At 40.9% G+C, this 26,634-nt stretch overlaps 1 protein-coding gene across 1 annotated transcript in view; it reads right to left on the bottom strand.

The window, feature by feature from the left end:
• The window catches only part of shank1 (SH3 and multiple ankyrin repeat domains 1), a 108,010-nt gene that overhangs the window by 49,841 nt on the left and 31,535 nt on the right, over positions 1 to 26,634 (bottom strand). The window contains exons 2-5 of the mRNA XM_085454920.1: positions 23,875 to 24,429; positions 4,273 to 4,476; positions 3,633 to 3,704; positions 3,150 to 3,258 (exon numbers count right to left, since the gene is read on the bottom strand). Of these exons, the coding sequence (XP_085311046.1) occupies positions 3,150 to 3,258; positions 3,633 to 3,704; positions 4,273 to 4,476; positions 23,875 to 24,378 (889 nt within the window). The 5' untranslated portion in view covers positions 24,379 to 24,429. The remainder of the gene's footprint in view (positions 1 to 3,149; positions 3,259 to 3,632; positions 3,705 to 4,272; positions 4,477 to 23,874; positions 24,430 to 26,634) is intronic.

Below are 26,634 nucleotides of genomic sequence, written 5' to 3'. Positions count from 1 at the left end.
ATTCAAGAGTCATTATAGACTAAAAGAACACACTAATGTGAAATTCATCTTGACAAAGTGTTTCTATCATTGTCCTCCACTTCTACAACTTTAATAAAGAAAATTAGTTAACTACCTTTGTACGACAACATGTAAATTTAAAATAAAAAAGCTGAATTTGGGCAGATATAAACAAGTAAAATCCCCTTATGTGTGACAACACTGTTTTATTATTTTGAACATGAAAGTTAGACAATCCTAAATCTCACCACCATCAACTTGCTTCCTGATTACGACATCCCGATCAGCCAACTTTAAGTCTTCTGCAAATATTTATATTCCTTTCTGTGATAGTGTGAGGGGAAATGAAAAAAGCCTCTGCATTAGTTCCATCTAACAGGTAACATTACTACTTTCCAGCTGAATGTTTTGCCAGTGCACTGATGTTTTGCCGTTATCCTGATGTCATATAAAGAAACAAAGAAGCTCAAAATATCATTTATTGCAGTCAAAAAAGTGCTGTGTCACTTTTTTGGCTAACTTGATCCTTTCCAGAAAGACAGTTCACCAGCACCTACAAGAATAAAACCATTCAAAGTGTTCCCAGTTGAAACAGGGTACACAGCACCGTCTGCAAGGGGATTTTTCTGGCAAAGAAGAAAATGACTGAAGGCTTTCATCACTGAACACTTTCTGTAGATCTCAGGTTCAAACAATTTGGAGAAATGTTTTGACTGCGCTTCCTCTGAAGTTATACTGTCAGGATGAGTCAGGGAATACCCATTTATGAGTTTCCTTGGCAGTGATCGACATGAGTGTGTGTCCTGGCCGGAGCCAGGCTAATTATGGCAGAATTATTTCATGTCCTAATGAAGGCATTCTCTGTGAGGCTTCTGGAAGCCCACGGAGAAAGTTTCAAGGAGACAAACGGGTCAAAAAAGTATTAACAAGGTTGGATATATCTCTGTCTGCAGGCTTTTTATCACCTCTCTGCCCTGTCTGCATAGGACTAATGCTGCATTCACTGTTCCTGGACTTCCTTTCAAAATACCTTCACATAACCATAAAGTCAAAAGGCAGGAGAAGCTATTTCAGGACACAGGGATATCACTTATATCAGACTTTGACTGATATTAAACAGCTTTTTTCAACACCCCCAAATCTAAATCCAGTTCATACAAAATTCAGTTAAACCAACAAATCTCATTCAATTCATTTCCTGAAACCACAGAGTCATATACTGTATATATGTTTGATTCCACAAACTTTAATGCAGAAGGACAGAAACTAGGATCCAGCAACAAGTCCTCCATCCGTTTTCTTCCTCCTGTCTAATTCAGGTCATGGATTGGCTGGAGCCTATCCCAGCTGCCATTGTGCAAGAGGCAGGAAACATTCTTGAACAGGTCAACAATCTGCAGCAGGTCTAACACAGAGAGACAGCCAATTTAGAATCACCAATTAACCTAACATACCCGGGGGGAACCCACATAAACACAGAGAGAGCACGCAAACTCCACATGGAAACGCTGTGGCCAGTCAATAGATTTGAACAAAGGATTAGTTTTCATGTGGTCTCACATCACTGGGGTTAAAACAAATGCTTTCCTGCTCCGCCCCACAATTACTTTTACCAGGTTTGTTTTGCCAAAATGCCAAGGAGTGGTTAAATCGCATGCATTAAATATACACATATATATCAGTACTAAAACTACACCTTTTCAGCTCAGTCATAGATAGAAAAGACTATTGTGCCCCAGAACCTTGAATAGGAGGACCCTGAAACAACAGCACTATTAGCTAATTAGCTCCCACTACTGCTTAGAGCAGAATCACTGATCAGACTAAAAACACATAATCTGTACTTTCTTTAACCCTAGTGGCAAAGTAAGAGAAGAGTTTCTCCTCAAGACATGATAAATATTATTTTAAAGTGGCCCTGCGACAGACAGGCGATCTGTCCATAGAGCGTACCCTACCTCCCGCCCTTTGGTAGCTGGGATAGACTCCAGCCCCCCTGCGACCCTGATAATGATAAGCAGAAGAGAATGAATGAATGGAATTAATATTTTAAAGTGCTCTGGTGGATGTGGATCATCCAAACTTGCAGTTTGTACAAAAAATCTTTGTTTCTTTTCATTTAAAGGGTGATGAGAGTATCCAGGACACGAAACAGATGGAAAATGGTCACGCTTGCGCTTCTGTTCAGTGTATGATATGCTAGACCAGCAAAGATGGTAAAAAAAACAAAACAACAACAACAAAGTGTAATTTTTATGGGGGGGAAATGTTTTTTAAAAGAACTGTATTTAGGGAGAAATGCCACAGACATTTTAAACAGTTTTAATTCCATCTGATTTCTAAACTGGCATTGGTATGGACGTGAGGGTCCTTATTTCTATCTTTCAGGATAAAACCCTGTGATTTACTGGCAACCTTTCACTCTTCATTTTTATATTCTAGTGACCACTGAAATGAAAAATATCTGCTCAAATAAGTGCCTAGAGTTGAGGTCCAGCCCATTTAGATAGCTGTTGCAGACTTTAACATGACTAAAAACCATGAATGCAGTACAGGAACAGCATGTTTGTGAGGGAGGCTCATCGAGGCTCTCTGTCTCCCCCCTGTGTTGTGCGCCGGGAGCGTGTTTCACACCCATCATGACAGGCTGTGTTTTGTGTTTTGACACTTGCTCCCTGAACGGCTGGAGCGACACAGAGCAGCACACCCAAACTGTAAATGAGCCGTCTGCTGTGCCCCCCTGAGCACTAACAGGATCTAGGAAAAGCCACCAAAATTGTGAACAGCACTGGCTCAGATCCCTCACAAAGTGTTAGGCCAACATACTGCAGAGCTGAGGGCAGAAAACAGAGGGGGAGGAATTGAAAACAGTTTAAAGAGTCCATACAGGAGAGCTTCAGGTTCCATAGCTGCTGACTATCTTTGTGCTTTCTTAGCTGCTTGCATATTTGGAGTTCCCGTTTTGGCTAACTGTAACAGAGAGATCATCACCAACTCTTTTATAAATGTGTTTGTTTTATCTTGTGAAACACCTTTTTAAATTGGGCTGCATGACAGCTGTTACATGTTATCCGTGTAACAAGAGAAAATTTGCACTATAAAATAACTAAGTGCTCGTGTGCAGTTGGGGGAGTGGAAGGAATCCTTACCACCAGTGTCAGAATCCTGGTAGTTGGGATCGAGGCCCTTGTCTAAGAACTTGGCCATCTTGTCCACAGCGCTGGTTTGAATGTAATCCATGAACTTCTTCAGGCTGGCCTACATGTAAAAGAAATAAAAACAAAAACTTCCCACGTGTAACTGATAAATATTCAAAAAAAATTGGATAGTTTGGTGAAAATAAAAACAGCAAAAGCAGGTTCAGGAAAAGCTATCCATATAGTAGATTTTACAATTGCAAAAGGGTTTTTGTCAATTTTATGTCATTGGTTTGTTTGTCTAAGTTAAGCTTTAATTATTTATTTCAATACAATAAATTAACATATATAAAACATTACTGAACAATCAAACGCATCCTGCATAAATCTGCACAGATGTACACGTGCACCACTGCATGCTTAGTGACACTTACACAAACATGGAGATGCAAACTGTAACACATATCACATATTAGCGATCTGGAAGTTTCATACCTTAGTGTGCAGTTTGGCCAGCTGCTTCTCATCTAGATTTGTTTGTTTGTACACCCTGGTTTTATAACGAAACTAAACCAGTGACAGAAAAAGAGAAAGGAAACCAAGAGTTAATCCTAACACAGAGGGCCTTTGTCCTCAATTCTCTTAGCTTTTGGCCTAGATCCACAAAATAGAGCCTGGAGAAGATTTATCTGGTTTTCTATACAGGCTTTCTTCTCTGTTGCACCAAAGACAAGAAATGGGGAAGAAACAGCCTGACGTCACAGCAGTTTAAATACTCTCTAGCTTAAAAAGTTGGAAAACTAATAATAATAATAATAATAATTACAATTATACTTTTACTTTAGTTATAATTATAATCTACTTAACAGTGTCATGCACCCGCAGCTTTGCTGGGTGACAATCAATATAAGATTTCATAAATAGTCAGCAGCTTGGCATGAACTTTAGATTAATTAGCCTAGGTAATTAAACTTTTCTGACTTTTCCTGAACATATCATTAGATTTATTTTAAAATCCTGTTAATAGGAAACAATCAGAATCTGTTTTATTGCACAAAAGTGACATCTTGTGGGCAAAAAGCTAGTATTACACTCTGTGTTTCATGAAACTGTCAATAAGAGGATCGGTTATTACCTCCAAATATGGTACACCTTTCTCAAAGGACTGTGGGTACTCTTTTAGCAGCCTCTCTTCCTCCAGGAACTTGGCATCGTGGCCGTCCGTGGCAGGCTGGAACAGACCATAGTTCAGGACATCTCGCAGAGACTCGGTCAGGGAGCACAGCACCTGCTGCTTGGCCTTCCACACAGTGGCATCTGGATTAAACCGCAAACATTTCTGCAAGAGATACCAAAGTAAATATTGAAGCTAGCTCAGGTGAAATATTCTGAGAACAGTTGTGGTTTGAAAAAGAGATTTACAGGATGAGTATATACAGTGGATACAGATTCAACACGGCAACAATCAAATGCATGTAATACACAAGTTAACAAACCTGATTTTAAAACACATATAAATCTAAAAAGTAGAAAGGAAATGGAAACATATTCACTGATCTGACAAAAGTGTGTAAACTGTGATAAATCAGTCTGAGGGCTTTAATCTGATCATATGAGGTGAAGTGGCCTTTGAATCTGTGCCTTTAAAACGAACAGTAACTAATGGAAAAATTAGATGAACTAAAATCAGGGGAACTTTTCTACACCAGGAACAGCCCAACTTCTGCCTGAGTGTTTCACCTGCTAGTACTCGTTACTTTTCAAAAACACAACTGATTTGGATTAAATCTTTAAACAGCTGAAATATATTTGTTTTTTGTAACAAAGAACAACAAATAAATGTCAGCTAGCTACAGTACCACAGCTGTTTTTGACCTCCTGTATTAGGATATAATGTAACTCTTATTAGAACTAATAAGCTGTCGCTCAGCGATAAAGAAATCAGACTTGCGTCCAAGAATTACTGATTTGAACTACAGTGCTGACAAGCACTCTTCCCTCTGGGTGTAACTGTATCCCATGTCTGAATATACAAATATGTAACCAAGTGAAAACTAATATTGAAAACACAAACTTCGATTCTATACAGGAGTTAAGAGCAGGTTAAGCTTCTCGTGCTCATTTTTCATTAGTGTGATGGCCCTCCTGCCCTGCCTGGGCCTGCTGTGTGTTTTTCCCCTCCTTCGCTCTGCGTGTTGCTTTGCCCCATCTTCCTGTTAGTGAGTTAATCAGCACAACTAAAGGACATGACCAGTCTCCCTGGAGCATTTAGGAGCTGGATGCCTTAGTATTTTCTCCCTCTCCGTCCACTCAGCACTGTGTTTCTTGCTTGTTTGGCTTCAGCCTTGTTATTTTGGGTTATATATCTATGTAGCAATTTCAGACCATCATTTAAACACTGACCCAACTGCTGACATGGGTGGGGTTAGGTTAATTGGTAATTCAAAGTTGGCTGTAAGTGTGAATGTGAGTATAAAGGGTTGTCTGCCTCTCTGTGTTAGCCCTGGAACAGCCTGGCGACCTGTCCAGGTGACCCTGAGCTGGATGAGCAGAAGAAAATGGATGGATGGATATGAAATAACTTATTAAGTCTGAGGAATACTTTGTAGACCTGAATGATAAAAATGTGGTGAGACATGGATTAGGGGAAGGGTTTTCAACCTATTTGTATAAATCTTCGAGTGTCCTAAGAGCACAGCAGCGTCAGTAACTGTGAAATGGAACAAATGTGGACAACCAAGACTCCCCACAGATTCGATGCCAAACTGAGTGAGTGGGCAGGGCCTGAAGATCGCAACAAGTCTTCAGAAGATCACCACAGAGATTGAGATGTCAGCTGAGAAGAACAATCACCTCAGCAGCAGTTACGACAGCCTGCTTGCAGTTTAACAAACTTTGAGAAGGACTTTGAGAATATGAAGATAAAGATTTTCTGGACTGAACAGAACTCCCAGTACTGTGTCTGCTGAAAACTAGGTGCAGCTCATCATCTGGCTAAGATCATCTGTACGTTGAAGTGTGGCAGTGAGAGCAGGCAGCAGAAAACTGAAGCATGAATTCGCACAGACGATGGCAGTTCACAGATGGTTCCCATCTAATCTGACAAAGATTGACAGGATCTTTTAGGAGGAATGGGAGGAACTGCCCAAATCCAGGTGTGCACAGCCTTTATAGACTTATCCGAGCAGTGTCTTGGATAACCCAGCTGTTCTAAGAAGAAATAATGACTGCCAAAGAGACTACAAACTTCTGAATGTTCTCTAAATGAAGGATTTAAGTTCTCATTATCTTTTGTTTTATTTTTAAAATATATCTATTAAAAAACATACAAACAAAAAGGAGCTTCTACCCACCTCCATATTCTTTTTTTTTTTTTTTTACGATGATATATGGGAATATAACAGTAAATACTAAATATTAAACATTATTGTGCAGTACGTGAGATCGACAGCACACAGTGTGCTTTGAGGTAGGAGCCAAAAAGGGTGTAGTTTGTGTGTGTGAGCACCTCCATATTCCTATTACAGGGATTACTTGTGCATATGCTGACCTCTCTGTTGAAAAGTTGACCATGTTTAATGTGAGCGTTCTCCAGTCTTACATTAAATATATATGAAGGAAAATAAGGTGAAAGAGAAGTTTACAGGAGTTTGAAAAAAGTGAAAGGTCTAAATGTATTATAATAAACTGCATATATCTGAGTAGACTAGAAATCTGGTTCTTTTTTCTAATCTGTCTGGGTAAAAAGATTATAAACATACTTCTCTCCTGCTGCATAAACTATTTGCTGGCTTAAAGTGGGCCTTTGGTAAGCTAATAACAAACATGAACTAGCTGTGCAGTCATAACTTTTTCTTTTTGTAATTAAAAATTTTAAAAAGTAAATAAACTCCCAGTGCTGCACGCATTATGCGGTATTATGCAGATGGTTCAATTGTGTGTGGTTTTATAGAATAATGAGATTTTTGGTGACTATTGGTCCATGCGTGGTTAAGGTGTAGGAATTAATAAGTATGTTCATACTTCTTCCTACTCCTTTTCAGACCAAACATTGTTACATTATGTCAGACGATTTTGTTTTATTTCATTATATATTTTTTGTTTATCTGAACACATACGTGTGTGTGTGTATATCTACATATATATTCGTATCTGTAAATGAAAATATATGTAGTGTGTATATATTGTTTTTTGTTTTATATGTCTGAAACAAATAAAGATACAATACAATACAATACAAAAGGTAATAAATCTGTGCTGTATTCATTTTCCTGTTATTTCTGGCTGTTTGATAAACACAATTATCGTTTATCAGTAAAAACTCTTCAAGAATCCTTTAGTGAATCAGAAATGATTGTTTGGATGCCTGAGAGGGGTCATGAGATCAAGCTCTGTGACAGTGTATGTTCTCTTTGGCTGCAGAACACTGAGGCCGGCGCCCCCCTGATCCAGAAGGGGGAGACAGCGGCTGAGTAAATCGGGTGATTCCCAGAGGTCTCATTCCGGGATATGAATGTCAGTTGGGTGCAGCTTTAAGTGTCTCCGATGGGGTTGTGAATGGCCAAATGCATAACGGCCTAGAAGCTCAGTCAGCAAAGTGGAGCCTAACTCACTACACAGATGGCTGACAAAAGGTTTTTTGGCATTGCTCCCCTCCCGCCTCCCTCTTATCGCCCAGAGTGCAGTTGGGCTGCTTTCTGACCTTGAGGCAGCAGCAGCAGGACGGTCGGCCCACGCAGAGCACAGCCAGCTGCAAGGATCCCTGCATACTGCTGCATTAGGCCCTCTGCATGGGCTCAAGTCTCCAGCCAGCACTGCGTGTAACACGTTACACTCATTCATTAATTGTCACTCATCTTAATCTCTTCACACACGCACACACTGACACACATTTCTGTGACTGTTCGTGTCCTACAAAGGGAAGGATATAAAAACCCCACACGGGGGGGGGGGGGGGGCGGGGGTGCAGAGGAGTAACACAACATTTTCTCCCTCTATTTTATTCAGTGTCTCCATTCGCACACAGCCAACCCGGTCACCACGGCAACCACGGCTCCATTAGTGGAGCAAGCTGCTTGTTGCCATAGAGACATCCTTGTGTTCCCTAGGAGATGTGGTACTGGGAAGGTGTGCGTGCATTTGTGTGTGAGGATGTGCATCAGTGTGCGTGTTTGTGTGTGTGTGTGTGTGTGTGTGTGTGTGTGTGTGTGTGTGTGTGTGTGTGTGTGTTACAGCAGCGTGGCAAAATAGAACAGAGTAAAAGGGAGGCGAACGCCTTCGATTTTGAGTTTGTGAGAGGGAGCAAGAGGATGAAGAGGTGTGTCTGTTTGAATTAGATTAGTTTTCTCTATCTCTCACACTCACACACACACACACACACACACACACACTCACACACACACACACACACACACACACACACACACACACAACCTACACACTGCACTTACAGTCCCATCAAAGGAAGCCAGCAAACACTTTAAAATGAATCACAATCACAGCATGAGGGAATGAAGGTTAAGGATTTGGTTATCAGAGAGGAAGAATATTCCCACAGTCAACCGTAACAATATTAGATCATAAAACACTGATTATCATCATAAAACGCATTTCTGTAATAACCCTGCTTTTGGCCTAAAATGGTTTTAGACGCTTGGAGACTTTACTGAGGCAGCCGTGTTGCTTATTGATCTGTACACCTCCAGGAAAATGATTGATCCTCTAGCTTCTAACTGAACCAGCCAATTAGGGGCATCGCCCATTTATTATTCTGATCAGGCCTTCAAAATGCTGCTTAGTTCAGTTTTCTCAGTGATCCTCCAATCCTACAGGCATTTTTGTATTGCTCGACATTAAAAAAAGCAACACTATGCTTTTGCGTCTGGGATTTGCAACACTGACAGCTGCCTAATCTGTCCACCAATTGCAGACTTGCAGTGTTTAGAGCACCCTCTGCTGGGTGTAGAAATCTGTATGTTCAAGGATAAATGTAAAGACTTAAATACCAAACACATATACTAGCTAATTCCTTCAGCCTATTCAGTGCTTTGCAGATGTCTGTTTGGCTCTGATTTTTTAAATACATTTGCATAAATCTACAAAACAACAACGACATGCTTTTACTTTATTAAATGGTGGGACAAAATGCCAGTGAGGGTCATATGAAATTAAAGGGGATCTGAGTCACTCGCTCTTCGCTATTTGTTACTTTGTTGTGAGTTCAGCTTGTGGTTGTTGTTTTTTTTTTTTTCATTTTGCATAAAATAGCACATCTATTTTACTCACTTTGCTAAACTTTAGAAGGGAACACCTAATCCCTGTGACACTTGTGGTTTATACTCAAATGATCCTCTGATCTTGAGGTCCTCTGTGGATCTCAGGATGTCTACATCATAGACATTAGATTTTTGCACTTTTCTTCTTGAAAATATGATAAACTTCCATAAGTCACAAGCTACCCTTAGACACAAGGAGCCACCACAACAGGTACCTCCACATATTTGAATTGGCAGATTTTTATGGCATCCTTGCATATCTTTCAGTTCCATAATGTAGTGGTTTAAATGTTCACCTAATACGTACAAGATCCTACTTGAAAACATGCTATATCCTCTGATAATGATGCTCAAACTCAGTAATAGAAAAAAATGAACAGAAGCAAGATTTTGGCTTTAGATTGTGCGACTTGAAGTGGCTATAAAATAGCTTTATAATAGTTATTATTAACCTGTGTCTCTCTTCCACATTCTTTCTTTTGTTCTGTCTTCCTTGCCTCACCCCAAACAGTCACAGCAAATAGCCACTGTTTTCTGGTTGTGCTCGAGGTTTCTTCCTGTTAAAAGGGAGTTTTTCCTTCCCCCTGTCACCAGGTGCTTGCCCATAGGGGGTCATTTGACTGTTGGGATTTTCTGTCTCTTATTCTAGTGACTTTATAATATAAAGAGCCAAGAGGAGACTGTTTCTCTGATTTGACACAATATAAATAAAACTTCAACCTCAAATTGTGTGATATTTGGTTCCACCGTTAGGGTGTGTAATGTTGCTATTATAAATGTAAAATTTAGCCTGCCTTCACTAAATATAATTAAACTTACACGTAAGTTCAGTAAAAATGATCTGCAATCACTCTTCTGCCTGCTTTCCTTGGTGTTTGGCTACTAGTCTGTTCTATCACCTCCTCTTTCCCTTGCTGTTAAACTCCATACTGACATCATTAAACTAGTCCAATCATATTCTTGCTTTTTGCTTCTTCTTCTTCAGGCCAATCAGCCGTTATTCTGTGTGCATTAAATCTCAGGGCTCTTCCATCATTCTAGCTTTTAGATTCTCATTCGTGCAACCCACTTCTTCCCCATCTGCACCTCACCCAAGTTACTCAGCGCTCCATCCAAGCTGCCATCGTCATCTTCACCACAAGTAGCTTCTAGACTCCGGGGGTTCCTGTGTCCGAACTCCTATCATTGCTGGGATTCGGTTCTGTCATGATGGGTCATTGGGGTCTATTCAGCAGTCTGGATTCATTAATTTTTTTCTCTATAAATCATGTTCAATTCTTCCAAATGGTCTCCCCTGAACTGAAATTATTGTACATAAAGAAATCCAACTGTTAGTTTCTTTATGCTTCTATTTTAGCCCTGGAAATCTAATTTGTTTCTTTAAAGTGCTCTTTGCATGCAGCATGTTAGCTAATGTTAGCCCTACAAAAAAAGACCCAGTGCCAGCACAGGCAGTCAAAACAGTCCTTTTATTCTAAGGGACATTACACATAAAAGTTGTACATTTCGAGTCCAGCAAATAGTCAGAAAAATAGTCAGCTTTCACATTATCAAAAGTGAAAGCATTGCCCTTCTGGGGGAAAAAAGCAAGCTGGTTTATTAAAAATATTACATTAGGCTTTTAATATTAACATCAACTCAAAAAGCTGCACTTTTGGAATAAACTGGTCTCCAACCAGACAGTGGTATTTTTTTTTCAAGCGAATGCAATCCCAAAATATTGTGAGTCACTGGTTTAATCTTTTGTAATAAATTATTTATTCTCTTATATTTTATTAATCTGAAATGTAACTGTAGGTCTGAAATAAATGTAGCAGAAGCACGGCACTGCCCTCTGAAATAGGATAACCCATCCCCACTGCCCTATTTATTTCAAAAGAAAATGTTAAAATGTTCACTACATTTAATCCATTTGTCAAATTCAAAGTGGTGGAGAGTCATCATCTCACCCAGGGGTCAACTTCAGCTGTAAACCAATGAGTCTTTGGTTATGGTGTTCCTGACCCTTTGGTCAAGAGAGCAGACTTGATCCTACATGTTTTTGAGGGTAAGAGAAACCAGAGCATCAGGAGAACATGCAAACACAACAGAGAAGAGCTCATCCCTGGTAGGCATAAAAATGCAGGTAAGTACGTGAGATATAGGAGATATATGAGAGAGGCATGGTGCTCCTATGGTCCCAGAAAGCCAAACTAGGATTCATGCTGTGCAACTTTGCTGAAATAAAATATAAATTGTGGGGGCAAAAAAGCTAATTACCTAAAAAAAACATATTTAGGTAATTGTGTAGATGCTGATAAACCAGTATTAATGCTAGGTTTGGGTTTTTGTTTTGTTTTTTACAGCTATTTATTACCCTGATATTTTTTGCAGTGTAGAAAGACATCATCTGGTCTGCTGGGTGAATCTCTGGGGCAATGCATGATTCTTTTTCAGGGTTTCTGGTGCAGCCAGACAGTTTGATAGATAGATAGTTTAAGATGTTCTGTTCCATAAGTAGGTCGTGTTTCGAATTAAACTTAATGTAACAAAACAGGCATCACAAGTGTGCAGTGGTTAGCACCGTTGCCTCCCAGCAGGAGAGACTTGGATTTGGATCCACTGTCCTTGGATACTATGACGTCCAACCACAATCCAAAGACATGTTTGAAATTCATGACTGGCTGTAGGAGTGAATGGTTATCTGCCTCTATGTGTTAGCCCTCTGATCTCCAGGGTGTAACTTGGTACCCGTGATGGTCTCCAACCCCCCCACAATCCTGAATTGGATAAGCAGAAAAAAACTGATGGATGAAAAATGTATGTCAGACAATAAGCAATAGCATATACAATCTCCCTTTATGCTACACATAGACTGTTTAAGTGCATGAAACCAAAGCCTGCTTGAAGCATTTACATGCTTTTCATCTCTGAATACAGGTTTATCTAGATTAACATGATAGCAAGCATAGTCAGATTTCTGCAGTTTTTCATGGTAGTGAGTTTTGACTCATCAAAATCTGAGATTTACTTTTCTGAACTCTGCATTTGCTTCTCTGCTGGATATGGCTTCTCCATCTGTTCATCAGTAATATAAAAAAAATTGAAAGTCAGACTCTGTTGTCTCTTTCATTTGGTGCGAGCAACATAACAGCGAATGAGGTGTTCATACTCCACAGGATGCTGATTTTCATACTCCAGCTCCAAGAACGCTCCAACATACACGCACTCAGTCTCACAGCTTTTCCAGCACTTAAATCTTCCATATGATTCTTAGTTTTACATTAAAATCTTTATGCACCTTTAAGCCCTTCTGTTCCTCTTGTGGCTTTATCATTATGCAGACCGAAAATTCTGTCTTGCCTCCTAAAGCTGTGATCACACTTTCCCACTCACACACGCCCACTCACTCTGTCCATGCTGCTCTTTATCTTCCCCTGCCTATCTTATTCTCCTTCCTCCCCCCCCCCCCCCCCCCCCCTCGCTCTCTCCATCTTCCTATAACAGCTCTGTCACTTATCTATGCAGAAATAAGACACTGTGCTCGCTCTCCCACTCCACTTTCTGTCTCTAGCTCTCTTTATCGCTGCCCCCTCTGGCCTTTTTCTGCAGGCCAATTGCAGGGGGACTAGAAGCCTTTAATGAGATCTATGGGGAAATAAACCCCCACCACACACAGACACACACACACATATGCGAGTGCGTGCGTGTGTGCCTGGCATGTCGTCATTTAACTACTCTCTCCCTGTAATGCACTCCAACCAGACGTTTTCTTTACAGAAGATGAGAACAATGAATTCATTTTAAAGCATTCCTGTCATCCCTTATCTTCCCCGTCCTTTCTTCCTCCATTGTCTTCATCAACTTTCCATCTCTCTCACATGTATACTGCCCTGCCTCCTCTCCTCCTGTCATACTTCCCTCTCTATTATCTCAGTACTTCTGTTCACCTCTGGGGCTCATCTTTCATTAACATGCAAACCCTAAAGTGCTGTAGCACGTCGGACTCTATGCCTTGTAGTCTGACTAGTTCACATATCTTAACAAGGCACTGGAAGATAATAGTGCGGAAGTTCGTTTGCGAGGCCAAATCCTGCACGAGGGCTGCAGCTTTCACTTCAGGGTTTGAAAGAATTCAGCTCAAGTCAAACAGCGTAGAAAAACTCATCGGTTTCATGCTGTTTAATGCACTCAGCGGGCAAATGCCAACTTGACTTGGCGTGCACGAGTCTGACAATCTAATAAACCTGCAGATACGACTGCCTTCACCTCCCGCTGTGACAGCATGGTATGAACAACTCGTGATACACAGATCTAAGTGTCTCTGTGCACACGAGTGAGTTAATGTACCAGCAGCTTTTATGTGTGCTACCAGTTGATGATAAGGTAGGATCAGATGTTTATGCTACTTCATACACTTGATTATGATGTGCACTTTTATTTCAAAAACATAGTGTGTAATCAGATACTTACTCTTTATTGCAATATGAGAAAATCTGGAGTCATTTCTGTTATCAGGACATGTCCTTTAACTGCTCATGTGATTGTTCTAAAAGCCAATATGTCCCCTTTACTGAATTATCTTCACTGCCTTCCTGTTAAATCCAGAATTGCATTTAAAACCCTTCTCCTCACATACAGTCTTAAGTGAATAGGCCCCATTATATCTTAAAGATCTAATAGTTCCATATTGTCCTAACAGAGCTCTTCATTCTCAGGCTGCAGGCTTACATGTGGTTCCTACAGTTTAAAAGTAGAATAGGAGGCAGAGCCTTCAGCTTTCGGACCCCTGTCCTGTAGATCCAGCTCCCAGTTTAGGTTCAGGAGACAGAAAACCACTTCAAATTTTCATTTTTCAGTGACGCTTAGATTCATCTGACCCCGAAGCATCCCTTAATGCTGGTTCAGGAAGCTGGACTCCATGCACTCGAGCACTTCTCCTCAACTCCCCCCTTTACACCCCCTACACGCCACTGCTACATGCAATATTTGTCTACTTTCTCTTGCACTTTGTGTTTTTGTGTGTTTGTTGTTTGTGATGTCATTCTGATTATTTTTCCTCTTTTATTTATTTGCCCTCATCCCTTAAACCAGGCCCATCCCTGAGCCTGGCTCTGTTAAAAGCTCCGTCGCCTTATTAGAGCTGATATTTCTAAGAGTCTTTCTTTAATATTGTGGATTCCTCATCTGACCATTTAAAGCGCCATCAGACGACTGTTGTCAGAAACTGGAGATATTAGAATGAAACAGAATAAAAGTGAACGTATTTATTTGACCAGCAAAAAGACTTCAGCTCAGCTACATTCCAAAATGTGGCGTCTACCTCAATGCACTACAGAGTCTCAATAAAGTTTAATGAATCAAGGTCTGAAAGCACACAAATCGTGCTATAGTGTAATGTTATAAAGCTTAAGCATTTTAAATAATTGGGTTAAAAACCTCAATCCTTACAATAATGCGTCCATATTTTTGCTCTTTGGTTGTTACACCAGCACGGATGTGAAACATTGACAAGCCTAAATAAAGCGTCTGACCCTTGTATGTTTTTTCACTTTACATTGGCTTAAGAACCACAAAGCAAGTTATTAGTTTACACTTTTTAGCAACCAAAATAATAGACGCAAAGTTTCCAGCTGGCCAACAAAATCCAGATGATTATAAACAGATCTGTAGTAAATACACAATATATAAAAGAGTACTTCCAAAAGGAATTCACCATTAGAGTGTCACTGTGATCTCTGAGCTGGTAATTTGTAGGTCAGAACCTACCTTTGAAAAAAAAAGTGGACTAGATTACAAATAAGAGCATTTCAAAGACAGCATTTTAACCTGACTCAGGTTAAAATGCCGAAGACATCTGAAAACACTTTAAGCAGCTGGATTTGACATAGCAGACATAGCTTCGACCTTTAGTGAATAAAATGTGAAATGACTGTGACAGTGAAAAATATTATTTTACATAACACCCTGAACTGTCTCTTCCTTCTTCTTAACCTATAACCACTACCTGCTAAAGCCAATATTTTTGTCTACATAGATCAATGCTTCAAATCCCCTCTTGATAAATATAATAAGCTGCTACATCTCCTGCTCTCTTTGTAAGTATCAGTGCACCAGCGGTGCAGTCTCGATTGATAGTGACTTGTGAGAGATCTCCCCAGCAGGATTGTGCAGCTCTATTAAGGGAGTTTTAACGCCTCAAAGGTAAATGCCACTGTGTGGGGAGAAAGGATATATCCTCTGATTTTCACAGATGCCACATGTGATGTAGCAAAGTAGCAAAGGCAACAGAAGTAAATGCAGGAAGAAGGTGCTGTGTTCTGGACAATTACACAACACTGAGAATTTTTTGTTCATGTCACAGCTAATTGCTCACCCGTACAGACCTTTGCACATCTATAGTACCGTCCACCATTTAAAATACAAAGCATACATGGCTAAATGTTTTGTTTTTTAGCTCAAACTTGTAACGTACACCTGGAAGTTGGTTCGGATTGGGGTCTGATCACTTTCACATCATAAACGAACCGCTCTGGAGTTAATTTGGAACCGTACCAAGACCACCTACTCCAAAGGGTCTTGGTGCGATTACTGTGTTCACAGGTGCCAAGGAGGAAAACGAACACAAGTTCAATTTAAATGGACTAAACACAGCAGGTGTGAAACATCCTAAGACCGTGTGATGGATAGGAATCGTTTTGGTGATACTCGTGGATACAAATTGCCCCATTTTGTGTAATGACAGAGCTCAACTTTAAGCCTGATGTATTTCAGTGGAAAATGTGTTTCATATCTGCAGCATGCATATTCGCAAGAGTCTTCAGTGGAATCCCTGGCAACCAAGAAAACAGAGCTTTTAGATAAGTAGCAACAATTTTCTCCAGCCAAACAATGATCTTTGTCTGACCCTAACCGAGCTTCTAATGACAGTTAATAATGCGATTAAAGTCTAAAAATCCGTCCCCGCTGGTCCAATCACTCTTAACGCTGCTGACCCCATCCAGCCTCCAATGCACATGAACACAAATCAGTAGACAGGAGATCGGTCAGATGAAAAATCATGTTCAAGGTGATGGAAAAAATGGAAAATTCATATCCAGAGACACAAATTAATAGCTTAAAAGTTGTAACTACTTAAAAAAGCTGCCACAAGACTGTTACTGTGACTGCTGTAACAGTATTCTGTGACTGCAGCTACAACCCACAGCTACCAAAGAGACTCTCTGTGGAAAATGGATGTAGAAGATGGATCGAAAAAGTGAAGCCTATGCAGAAGTGTGATAAACCTAGCAAACAGGGGGGATTGTAAAAGAAGTCATATTGCATAGACATTTATGGTAATACAGTGTTCAGGTTCCTTGATCTGTCGCCTCAGTAAATAGAATAGAATAGAAGAATCCTTTAATTGTCCCACAAGGGGGAAATTTGGTTGTATCAGCAGCAACAACAAATATGCAAACAGAACAGGACACAGAACAAAAACACAATTTTTACATATTTACATCATGGACAATGGTTACCAAAGCAGAGTACTGTACAGTTATTAAAATTTGAGTACAGATAAGTGGCAAACCCAGGTTGTAAAAGGTTGTAAAATACTGAGTTTGTCCACTAACCAGCTGAAAGGAATATAAAATGATGTCCTGGTCAACTCAGCTCAGAGAACACCAAAGCAAATCCAATAAGAGCCATGCATCTAGATAACGCGCCCGTTTCTATTTATGTCCCACAATGTGGATTACAGTGTGCTTATAAGAGTGCTAAAAATGCACAGCATCTCAGCACTCGTAAAGAAAGCAAAGCTTAAAACACTCAGAACAACCGCCAGTCCAAACTTTTACTGCATACTTCATGTCATCAATAGCTTGTATTTGTGGATACACTGAGAAATTTCCTTATGATCCAGAATAGATTTTAAGATCATGCTGATTTTTTCCTGTCTACTGTACAAATATAATCTGCTGTGCAACAGCTCCAATGAAATCATAATATAAATTGCCATGTCAGAGTCAATTGGTGTAGGTCAATTTGTATTTAAACTGCATCTAATGCATCATTTCCTAGATGCACACCACTGATTAGTGCACATTAAATATTAGAGCTGGTTTTCTGCAAAAAAAAGAAAAAAAAAAGGCAAAATAATTACCAGTGTCTGTGTGTATTTATCTGTGTCCTGTGCATTACTGCATGTAGATGCTCTTCCATCACTCCATATCCTCCTCCCTCAATTAATAACCTTTCCATTTGCATACTACGGACAGTCCCTTGATTCATTATAATACAATTAAAATGCAATTAGGGCTTATTTAGGAGGAATTAGCCGAAGTGTAGAACAGAGCTAAAGCAGTGGGTGAAGGTGGGAGGGGGAAGGAATGATACTTCACATCAGTGACAGGACAGAGGAGGTGGAGGAGGATAAAGGGCCCGGTGGCGCCAGTGTCCGGCAGCCTCGCCTCTGTCAGTGCGCCCCAGGGCAGCTGTGGCTACAATGTAGCTTGCCATCGCCAGTGTGTGAATGTGTGTGTGAATGGGTGAATGACTGAATGTAGTGTGAAGCGCTTTGGGGTCCTTAGGGACTAGAAAAGCGCTATACAAATGCAGGCCATTACCATTAAAGAGCAAGAGATTGACCAAGAGGGATAACTGTGGACTTCAGATGTTTTCATTCTGAAAGTACAGTCTGAGATTGAGAAAGGGAGTTAAACAATGACCCAAGGAGGCTGAGACAGGACAGGAAGAGTGCAAGAGTATGACACAGTAAATGTCAGAGAGATGCCGCTGGGTTCTAACGCTCATGACCTTGAGGAGTAAGACAATATGCACTCAGTCAGTACACCTCGGCAGGAAGTCGATGAGGTTATGTTTCAGCTCTTTCTTATGTTAATGTTTATCTGCAAGTGTGAGTTTATCTTTAGAATCAGCTCAGAAATAGAGCACAAAAAATGGAAGAGATCAAAGGGGCTTTAAATAACTGAAGAAGACATTAAAAGAGTGCACACTTAGACAAATATTTCAAAACAAGTTAATGAATGCGATTACAAGCCTTTTAGAATTGTTTTTAGGTCTGTGTAATTTAAGAAAGCAAATTACACAGATTGCAAAAGCAATTCAGCATCTAATTGCTTTAAAGACATATAATTATTTATTATTTATTTTGTGTAATCCTTTGCACCACCCGCACAAAAAGAAAAGATCTGAAGTGTCAGGGTCCCTGTGCCTACCCGGTCGGCTCAGTATGGCTACATATGTTTTTACATTCTTTTTTGTTCCTGCTCTCTCCCTTCCCCCTTTCCCTTCTCCCTCTGCCTGGGCGGAGCTCACCTGTGGGCTCCTGCCCTTGGCCCACGCACCGGGTCGCAATCACGCACCTGCGGCTCATCATGAGTGTTCCAGCTCCTTTATAAGATGGCAGCTCTGTGTTTCTCGTCGCTGGACCGTTGCCGACCCTCGTCAGTGTAACCCCAGCTCAATTACTTCTAGAGTGTTTTCACAGCGATTTGCCTTACAATCCCTTCGTGTCTCTGTGTACAGATTCCCTGGACCAACCCCTGTGTTACCCGAGTGATTGGAGTGTGAAGAGGAGCGTGAGGAGTGGACGGAGTGTGTGTGTGTGTGACTATCGGCGTCTTTCCCGTTCGTGTGTGGACCCCCGGAGCCCGGCTTTCCCCTCACTTTTGTAAATAATCACCTGACGTATCATAATAAAGACTCTTGTGCTTTCAAGACCTAGAGCCTGCGCGTGAGTCCGTTCAGTCCCGCTGTGACATGAAGAGGCATAAAAATCTTTCCTATTAAAAGACTGAACTCAAACAGGCTTCATTTTTGTTGTTTTTCTCAAAAAAATATTTGAAAGTTCTTCTGTGGAGGAGTTCTCCGATAGTACCCGCCTATCTCAGTGTTTTTAAGTGTTTTTGATCCATGTCAAATATTATTTGATTATATTTGATTCCTGATTTGCTCATTTCCTACTTGCCCACCTAGTTTCACAAAAGACAGAAAAAACTGTCACTGATTGCATTCCTCTACCTCAGCTCTCTCCTTGGTAAAGACATTTTTTTTTTAAAAACTGAGAAATGTTACACATTAAAAGCAAATCTTTATGCTCATTTCCAGCTTCTTATTCTTGTACTTGGACTTCAAATTGCTCCGTATTTAGCTTAAATGAGCTTTGGTGGAACCCGTCACGTCATCCTCTGTTTGAAACAGCCTGTTTTAGCTTCCTTCTGATTGGCTACCTCTCACAAACAGAGTGTCAGAACAGCAGGTGAGGGGTTTAAGTGCTGGAGCCGAATGTAACTCGACTTCTTTGGGGGATTATGAAGACGTTGGGATTGTGAAGCTTCTTCAGTGCTAGACAATGATGGGGAATCTTGGGTATTTAACCTCTTGGAGTACCTGAGAGTTGAAGACCCACCCTGAAGCCTTTTGGATGAGTCATGAAATTTCTTCATGAATCTAAGGAAAAGTCAAGTTGCTTTCTAATGGAGGAGAACCTACAGAGACTTATAACAGGTGGCGCTTCTGTGCTCACGCCCGGAGCTGTTGGATTGTCTCGGCTATATTATAAATTTCCACTCTCAATGACATCATGCAGAGCCAAGAGTAGAAAAACTGAGTGTTTAGATCAGACCGAAGCCAGGGTTTTCAGCTCATATGAATTCCCTGCACATGCTGCGATCTGATTGATATTCTGGGCAGGTTTAATATGGGCATCCACTAATGGAGCAGCATATGTGATGGAACATAAAGAAAAGCAGAAGAGCTCCACTTAAAGTGTAGCTGATTAATGCGATGCTAATGCTAATACTTTTTAGTATTGCAATCACAGTTTTTAAGGTGGCTGCAGTAACAAGTTATTTCAGATTGAAGTGAATCTTAAATGTTCAGATGTAAAGATACAGAAAAATCAACATAAAAAATGGCATAATGTTAGCTAAAGGTCAACATGAACCTGCAACCACCTCCTTTCTGTAGAGCTATTTTCATTTCACCTTTATTTACTTCTGTCTGCTTCACTTTATCAATCTCAATCCCTCTCTAACTCCTACATCTACCTATCTCACAGCTTCATTCCACTTTGATCTACTCCCATTTCCCCCCATTTACCTTTGCCTCTATCTTCTTCGTACTTTCATCTACTCTGTCTCCATCTTTTTACCCCTCTCTCTTTTTGCATCAGTGCCATTTTCTGTCTTTATGGAACTGTCTAGTAAATTTCTGAGGTTTTGCCCCCAAGCATAAATGAGCATCTTCCCCCAAAACCCTTTTCATTTATTCATATTTTTACAGTAAAACTTTGATTCTGTTGTTAGAATAAACAGGGAGAAGTGAATTATTTACGGTCTAATTTAAAAAATACCAAATCACGCAGACACAAACACATGCATGCACACAGATACACACAGCAAAAACACAGCTGAAAACACCCATGCACAGATCAATAATAAATCACACAGCAGCAAGAGGGAGGAAGAAGGCATGAGCGAAGCATTTATAGCGCTCTGGGATGGTAAATACAAAATATGGACAGCCATCCACACGTTTGGAGTCATATTCTTGCTGTTGGTGTATAAAGCAACCAATAAATACATGACAGAGGTCAAGATCACATAACCGAATAAAGAAACGGGGACAGATAGTAAATGGTAATGGTAAATGGCCTGTATTTGTATAGCGCTTTTCTAGTCGCTAAGGACCCCAAAGCGCTTTACACAACCAGTCATCCACACACAGGTGATGGAAAGCTACATTGTAGCCACAGCCACCCTGGGGCGCACTGACAGAGGCCAGGCTGCCGGACACTGGCGCCACCGGGCCCTCTGACCACCACCAGTAGGCAACGGGTGAAGCGTCTTGCCCAAGGACACAACGATCGAGACTGTCCAAGCCGGGGCTCGAACCAGCAACCTTCCTATTATAAGGCGAACTCCCAACTCTTGAACCACGATCGCACCGTTAGCGACTTTAATCTGGACATGAGCAAAGATGCATCCACAATGATTTCCTCAATTATCAGTGAGTTTAATTTTAACAGATCGCTCATCACTGAGATTCAAGTGGGGGGAAAAGGCTGAAAAATGCCTGGCACCGATTTCTGCCTGATTTTTGTGAGTGGTTAAAGTAAAGTACTGTACACGGAGGCAGCTCCATCTCCAGCCCGTAAAGCCAATTTAGACACACTTGTGTTGCACTGATGTGATGTAAGACCGCATCCGGGGAAATGCAGAGCGATGGCAGATTGGTCTATCGTGATTCTGGACAGCCCTCTTAAAATCAGTCACACCTAAAAGGGCTTTTCACACCATGCTTTATTGCACCATTTAAAATCTCTTTGGTAACATTAAGCTAGGGCCCCCCCGTAACTTCTCTCTCCACTTTAGCTTCACTCAGTTTGGCTGAATCCTTTCCTGCTTTGCAAAATCTAATTCTTGTCCACATACTCTCATCCTAATTGCTTTTGTGTGCATTTTGGCTCTGCCTCTCGCTCTCTTCGTCTTTTCTCGGGAGTTGGGTCACCTTGAAAGTCCCTCTCTTTCTCTCTCTCTCAGAGAGCCACTTTGCTGAAAGTGTTTGCGCTTCTCTTGGTTGTTCACTGTGGATGCAGTGAGACAGCAAGAAAGAAAGAGAGAATTATACTCTCCCACACTGCACATTGTCCATTTAGACTGAACTGGCCGCATGTACTGTCATACATTCGTGGACGGATTAAGAAACGACTGGCCCCAGGGCAACAATGCTGAACACGGCTCCCTCCTACCTAACACCAAGGAGTCAGTACAGAGGCATAGATGTTCCACAGTAAACCTGAGGCGACGTGTATTTCTTTGAAGGTGTCACGAAGGCTTCCTTGTTTTCACACCTTGAAAATTTTTATTTCTTCACAGATCTTTCGCTCAACTGTACTATCTATGTCTCTGGTCACTGAAAGCAGCTGCGTTTTTTACAGCTCTTTTATAAAAGCAGGCACCAAATTGGTGATTTTTTTTTTTCTTCAGTTGTCTGCTTATGTTTTCTAAATCATGCCACACTGATTCTCATTTAAAGAATGTAAAATCTTGCAGGTTTTCAGTGCAGCTTTCGTGGATCAGTTGTGTTCAAGTTCTTCATTAAAGCATGGAGTTGTGGTGTGTTAAGGAGTGTAAGAGTGTAGTGATTAGTTAGTAGGCTGTCACGTCCAAAAACTGGGAAGATTTAGGCAAAACTGTGCTGTTTACGTTGGAAATCTAACCTGAACTGAAGACTCCAGGTTGGACTCGCTGTAGTTGTTGTGCTGGAATATCAGCACAAGCAGTCGTGGCAAGATGCAAAGTGATCATGGAGTTTTTTGTCAAGGTTTTCTCTAAAAATTCTCATCTTCTCAAGCTGTTGCAGCATGTATTATCTAAGGCCATATAATTTAAGAATCTCTGAGTTCCTGTAGTAATATGTCAATAAAATTGCCCACTTGTGTCATTGTGTCTTCAACCCAGCAGCATAAATAAATGATATCAAACTGTACCGGCAGTTATAATGGCACTTTTCATGCTGCCGCTCGTGAGGGAAACAATAAGTGTAAACTAGCTGTCACCCTCCAAATGCAGACTTTGTAGGTCTGTAAAACTAAATAAGTGCATCATGATGTCAAAGATGTCAAAAGACACTTTATGCATAAAGTTACCAAATAGGAGGCATCTGACCAAACAGCAATTGGACAGAGTAAGTATGATTATATGCAACTGGAAACATCATAAACTGGTACCAGAAGCTTCTGCAGCAGGTGAATAAACTCCCCAGAACACTGACAATCCTCATCAGTACAATTCAATTCAATTTTAATTATATAGCGCAAAATCACAACAACAGTCACATCAAAGCGTTTAATATTGTAAGGTAAAGATCCACCATTAATTCAGAGAAAACCCCAACTATCAGATGACCCAGTATGACCAAGCACTTGGCGACAGTGGGAAGGAAAAACCTCCTTTTAACAGGAAGAAACCTCTGGCAGTACCAGGCTCAGGTCAGGGCAGCCATCTCCATCACAGGAGAGGGCGACAGGACAAAAAAACACATCTAACAACTTTTTGATTTGGATCTTTGGATTCAGTTCAGCTTTAGTTGTTTCCTTAGATGGAATTGTTTTTATTGTTTAAAACTATTCCGCTTTAGTATTTTTAATGTGTGTGTTAGGAGCATTTAAGCTGTTCAGAACATATAGAGTGCTAACATGTAAGTATTACGTACACATCCCAAAGCCTCCCCATGATGGTTATGATCAAACTGAAAAAGACTAAAACTAAAGATGTTTTCTCCATACACACAATATTAAGACAGTTATTATTTTTCATTTTCTGATATTATATTTAAAAAAGAAACCTTGTGTTGCATGATTCATAACTGAATGAATCTTGATTCTTGGGTGTTGAAACTGTTGGAACAGCAGGTGGACTTCAGGCTGTTTATAAACTTGTCAGTGATTGTTGCTGTGTGCAGACAGCACTCACCGTTTGCTTTATGTCTGGGATGCCAATGCGAAACACCATCATGGCAATGTGGGCGTCCTCAGATGGCAACGAGCTGGCGCTGTGTTCCTTCAGCCTCCTCTGCTGCTGCTGCTGCTGCTGTATCTGATTGGCCTGCTGTTGGTGTGTGGGTCCGGGGTTAGACGAATAGGGGTTTCCAGGATTCCCCGGTCGGACCTGCCTGTCCCCTGTGGGACGTCCGGACATTTTACCTGACTGCCTGTGTCCCTCGCCTCTGCCGCCCCGTGAGAGGCCTCCACGCCTGACCTCCTCCACCATCTCCTCCTCGTCGTCTTCCTCCTCCCCCTCTAGCTCGCCATTCTCCTCCTCTTCCCCTTCATCATCGCGTTCATCTTCCTCCATTTCCTCTTCCTCCTCTTCCTCCTCCTCTTCCTCGTCCTCTGCCCCAGGATAGAGATGTCGACTGTTTCCCAGCATCCTTTGTTGCTCCTCGTCGCTGGACAGGGGGCTAAATGGCATCGTCATGGCGACAGAGAGGGCGGCAAAAGTGGCAACACCATCATTCCCAGAGATACACTGCAAGGTGAAAAAGAAAGGAGGAGAGGACATGATCAGGAACAAACTGCAGAAGAAAAAGTTTTTAAGTAGAGCATCTACACAGCATCGCTCTAAAATAATGTGGTCGCTATGGTAACAGACATGCAGTACTTCTAACCCTGAACACATGATGACATACTATTCACACCTCATCTATAATTGAAGCCACTTGTGATGTTAATTTTCAGCTCCCCGACTCTCGACAGACATTAAACTCAATACAAGTCTGAACTTTTGGAAGCTTTCCGTCTCCATTACATGCTGGTATTTGACTCTGATAAATAGAACTGTACCACTAAGTGCTTCTGTACTGACATAGACTCTTAAGGAGTTACCACTGAGACAACTTGTACTACATATACAAGGTGGACACAGTCAGAGATCAGCTGGTCCCCAAGTGAACCTGGTGAAACCCTCGAAGATCAGCAGATAAAGGCTGCTGCAGGTAGCCTGAGTTTTAGTTCCTGTTTTTTCTTTGATATTTCCTTCCTCGTGTTTCTGAGTGTTTGCTTTCCCCCCCATGTTTTTTCTGTTCTGGTCTGTTTATCCCTCTGTATGTCTGAATCACTCATAGTCGCTCCCTATTTTGTTTTGGTTGTGTTTTATACTGAACTTTCTACTCTTTTACTTCCTGCCTTGGTTAGCTTCACACCCTCAAGTGTTCACCTCCTCTGTTTCCTTCATTCTTTGCAAGATCCTGCTCCAGTCTACTTCCTAGTGTTTCCCAGCGGGGTTTTTTCTGTCAGGTGTTTTTTATATGGTTTTTATTCAATTACAAATACAACACATATGTACGTGTAAATCACTTTTATTATTGCTACTTTGCTCAGGTGTGCAGAACCTGTTAGGCCTACGAAATTCCCTAAGACTTCTTTCAGCACATTTCAAAGAGATTGTTTCAAACTTTTGATACAAAAATCCTCCTACAGTAAAAATATCTGTACCAACTTCTTCCAGTGATCCTGGAGCAATTTTGTGCCAACTGTGCATTTTTTCCTGTAATGATGTTAAATGGCAAAAGTGATAACTGAATGGCTTGGAGTTTACTAAATTTAATACTTTGGATCCATGGCCAGGAATATTCCCAGATCTTAATCCAATTGAGAATCTACAGTCAAGCCTCAAAAAAGCAGGTGGACAGGCTGAAACCAACAAATTGAGATCAACTTGCTCAAAGGCATCTCAGGATTTGACCCAGAAGCTTGAACTATCACTAATGATAACACCGTAAATACTCTTTGCATAAGTTTGATTTATCTGCAAATTAAAGTCAGTATATTGTAGAAACATGTTGAAAGCAATCTGAATAAAACCAGAAGTGAAAAAGTTAATGAAACACAAAAATTAGTTTTTACTGCCAAAACCTTTGTCTCGGGCTATACAAATATTGTTCTTACACTTTCTTTTAGGCAGGATTAAACTAAATGACAGTTTTTGGTCAATCAGTGCCTCAAAGCTGGGGGAAATATCTAGGATAGACTTTTCCATTGGTGAGTTCTCACAATTTTGATGGAGCTTTTTTGGACAGGACCATGTTCTGTGTGGCGTTTTCTGCCTCTACTGAATCATCAGGGACAGACTGGCTGCTTGTTCTGTGCCGAGGCTCACTGTGTTCCCTTATTTCAAGGAGAGAATAAAGAAAAAAACTGTGGGATGTTCATACCAGCTGCATGGCTGTTTTGATTTTTATTTCATACGTTTTATCCTTCCCTGTAATAATCATCAATAAACCAACACAGCCAAATCTAACCCTACATAGCAGACAATGTGTCGATGCACATCTGCAGTGCAGACACTTGTAAAGGACTATAGCACTTCATATAACAGAAAAACCATACACTCGTGCTCTTGCCATCACCCCTGAGAGAGCTGAGAAGCCACTTCAGAGCGCCAGTGAGCAAGATAACAGATCTGTCCCTGAAGGACTCCGCTTGGCTCTGTGCACTGTTTTCAGGATTTTCAGCACCACTACATTCTGGACAGCTCCACACAGACCCAAACAGCTGAATAACAAACGGCGAGGAAGACACCGCTCGGGTTTACACGCGAGGATAGACGAGTCAACGGAGAGAGATGCCAGAGAGAGATGCAGGAGAAAGCAAGGAAACATCTCATTTATCATCCCATTTGTAAGCAATTACACAAATTTCCTCAAGTAGCTCTAATTACCAGTCATTTTGCAAA

This window comes from Copadichromis virginalis, linkage group LG4 (assembly GCF_057382275.1).
Source record: "Copadichromis virginalis isolate Kocher_CV1m ecotype Utaka linkage group LG4, C_Virginalis_male_GT1.1, whole genome shotgun sequence".
NCBI lineage: Eukaryota > Metazoa > Chordata > Actinopteri > Cichliformes > Cichlidae > Copadichromis > Copadichromis virginalis.
This window is presented reverse-complemented; position numbering and strand designations above follow the sequence as displayed.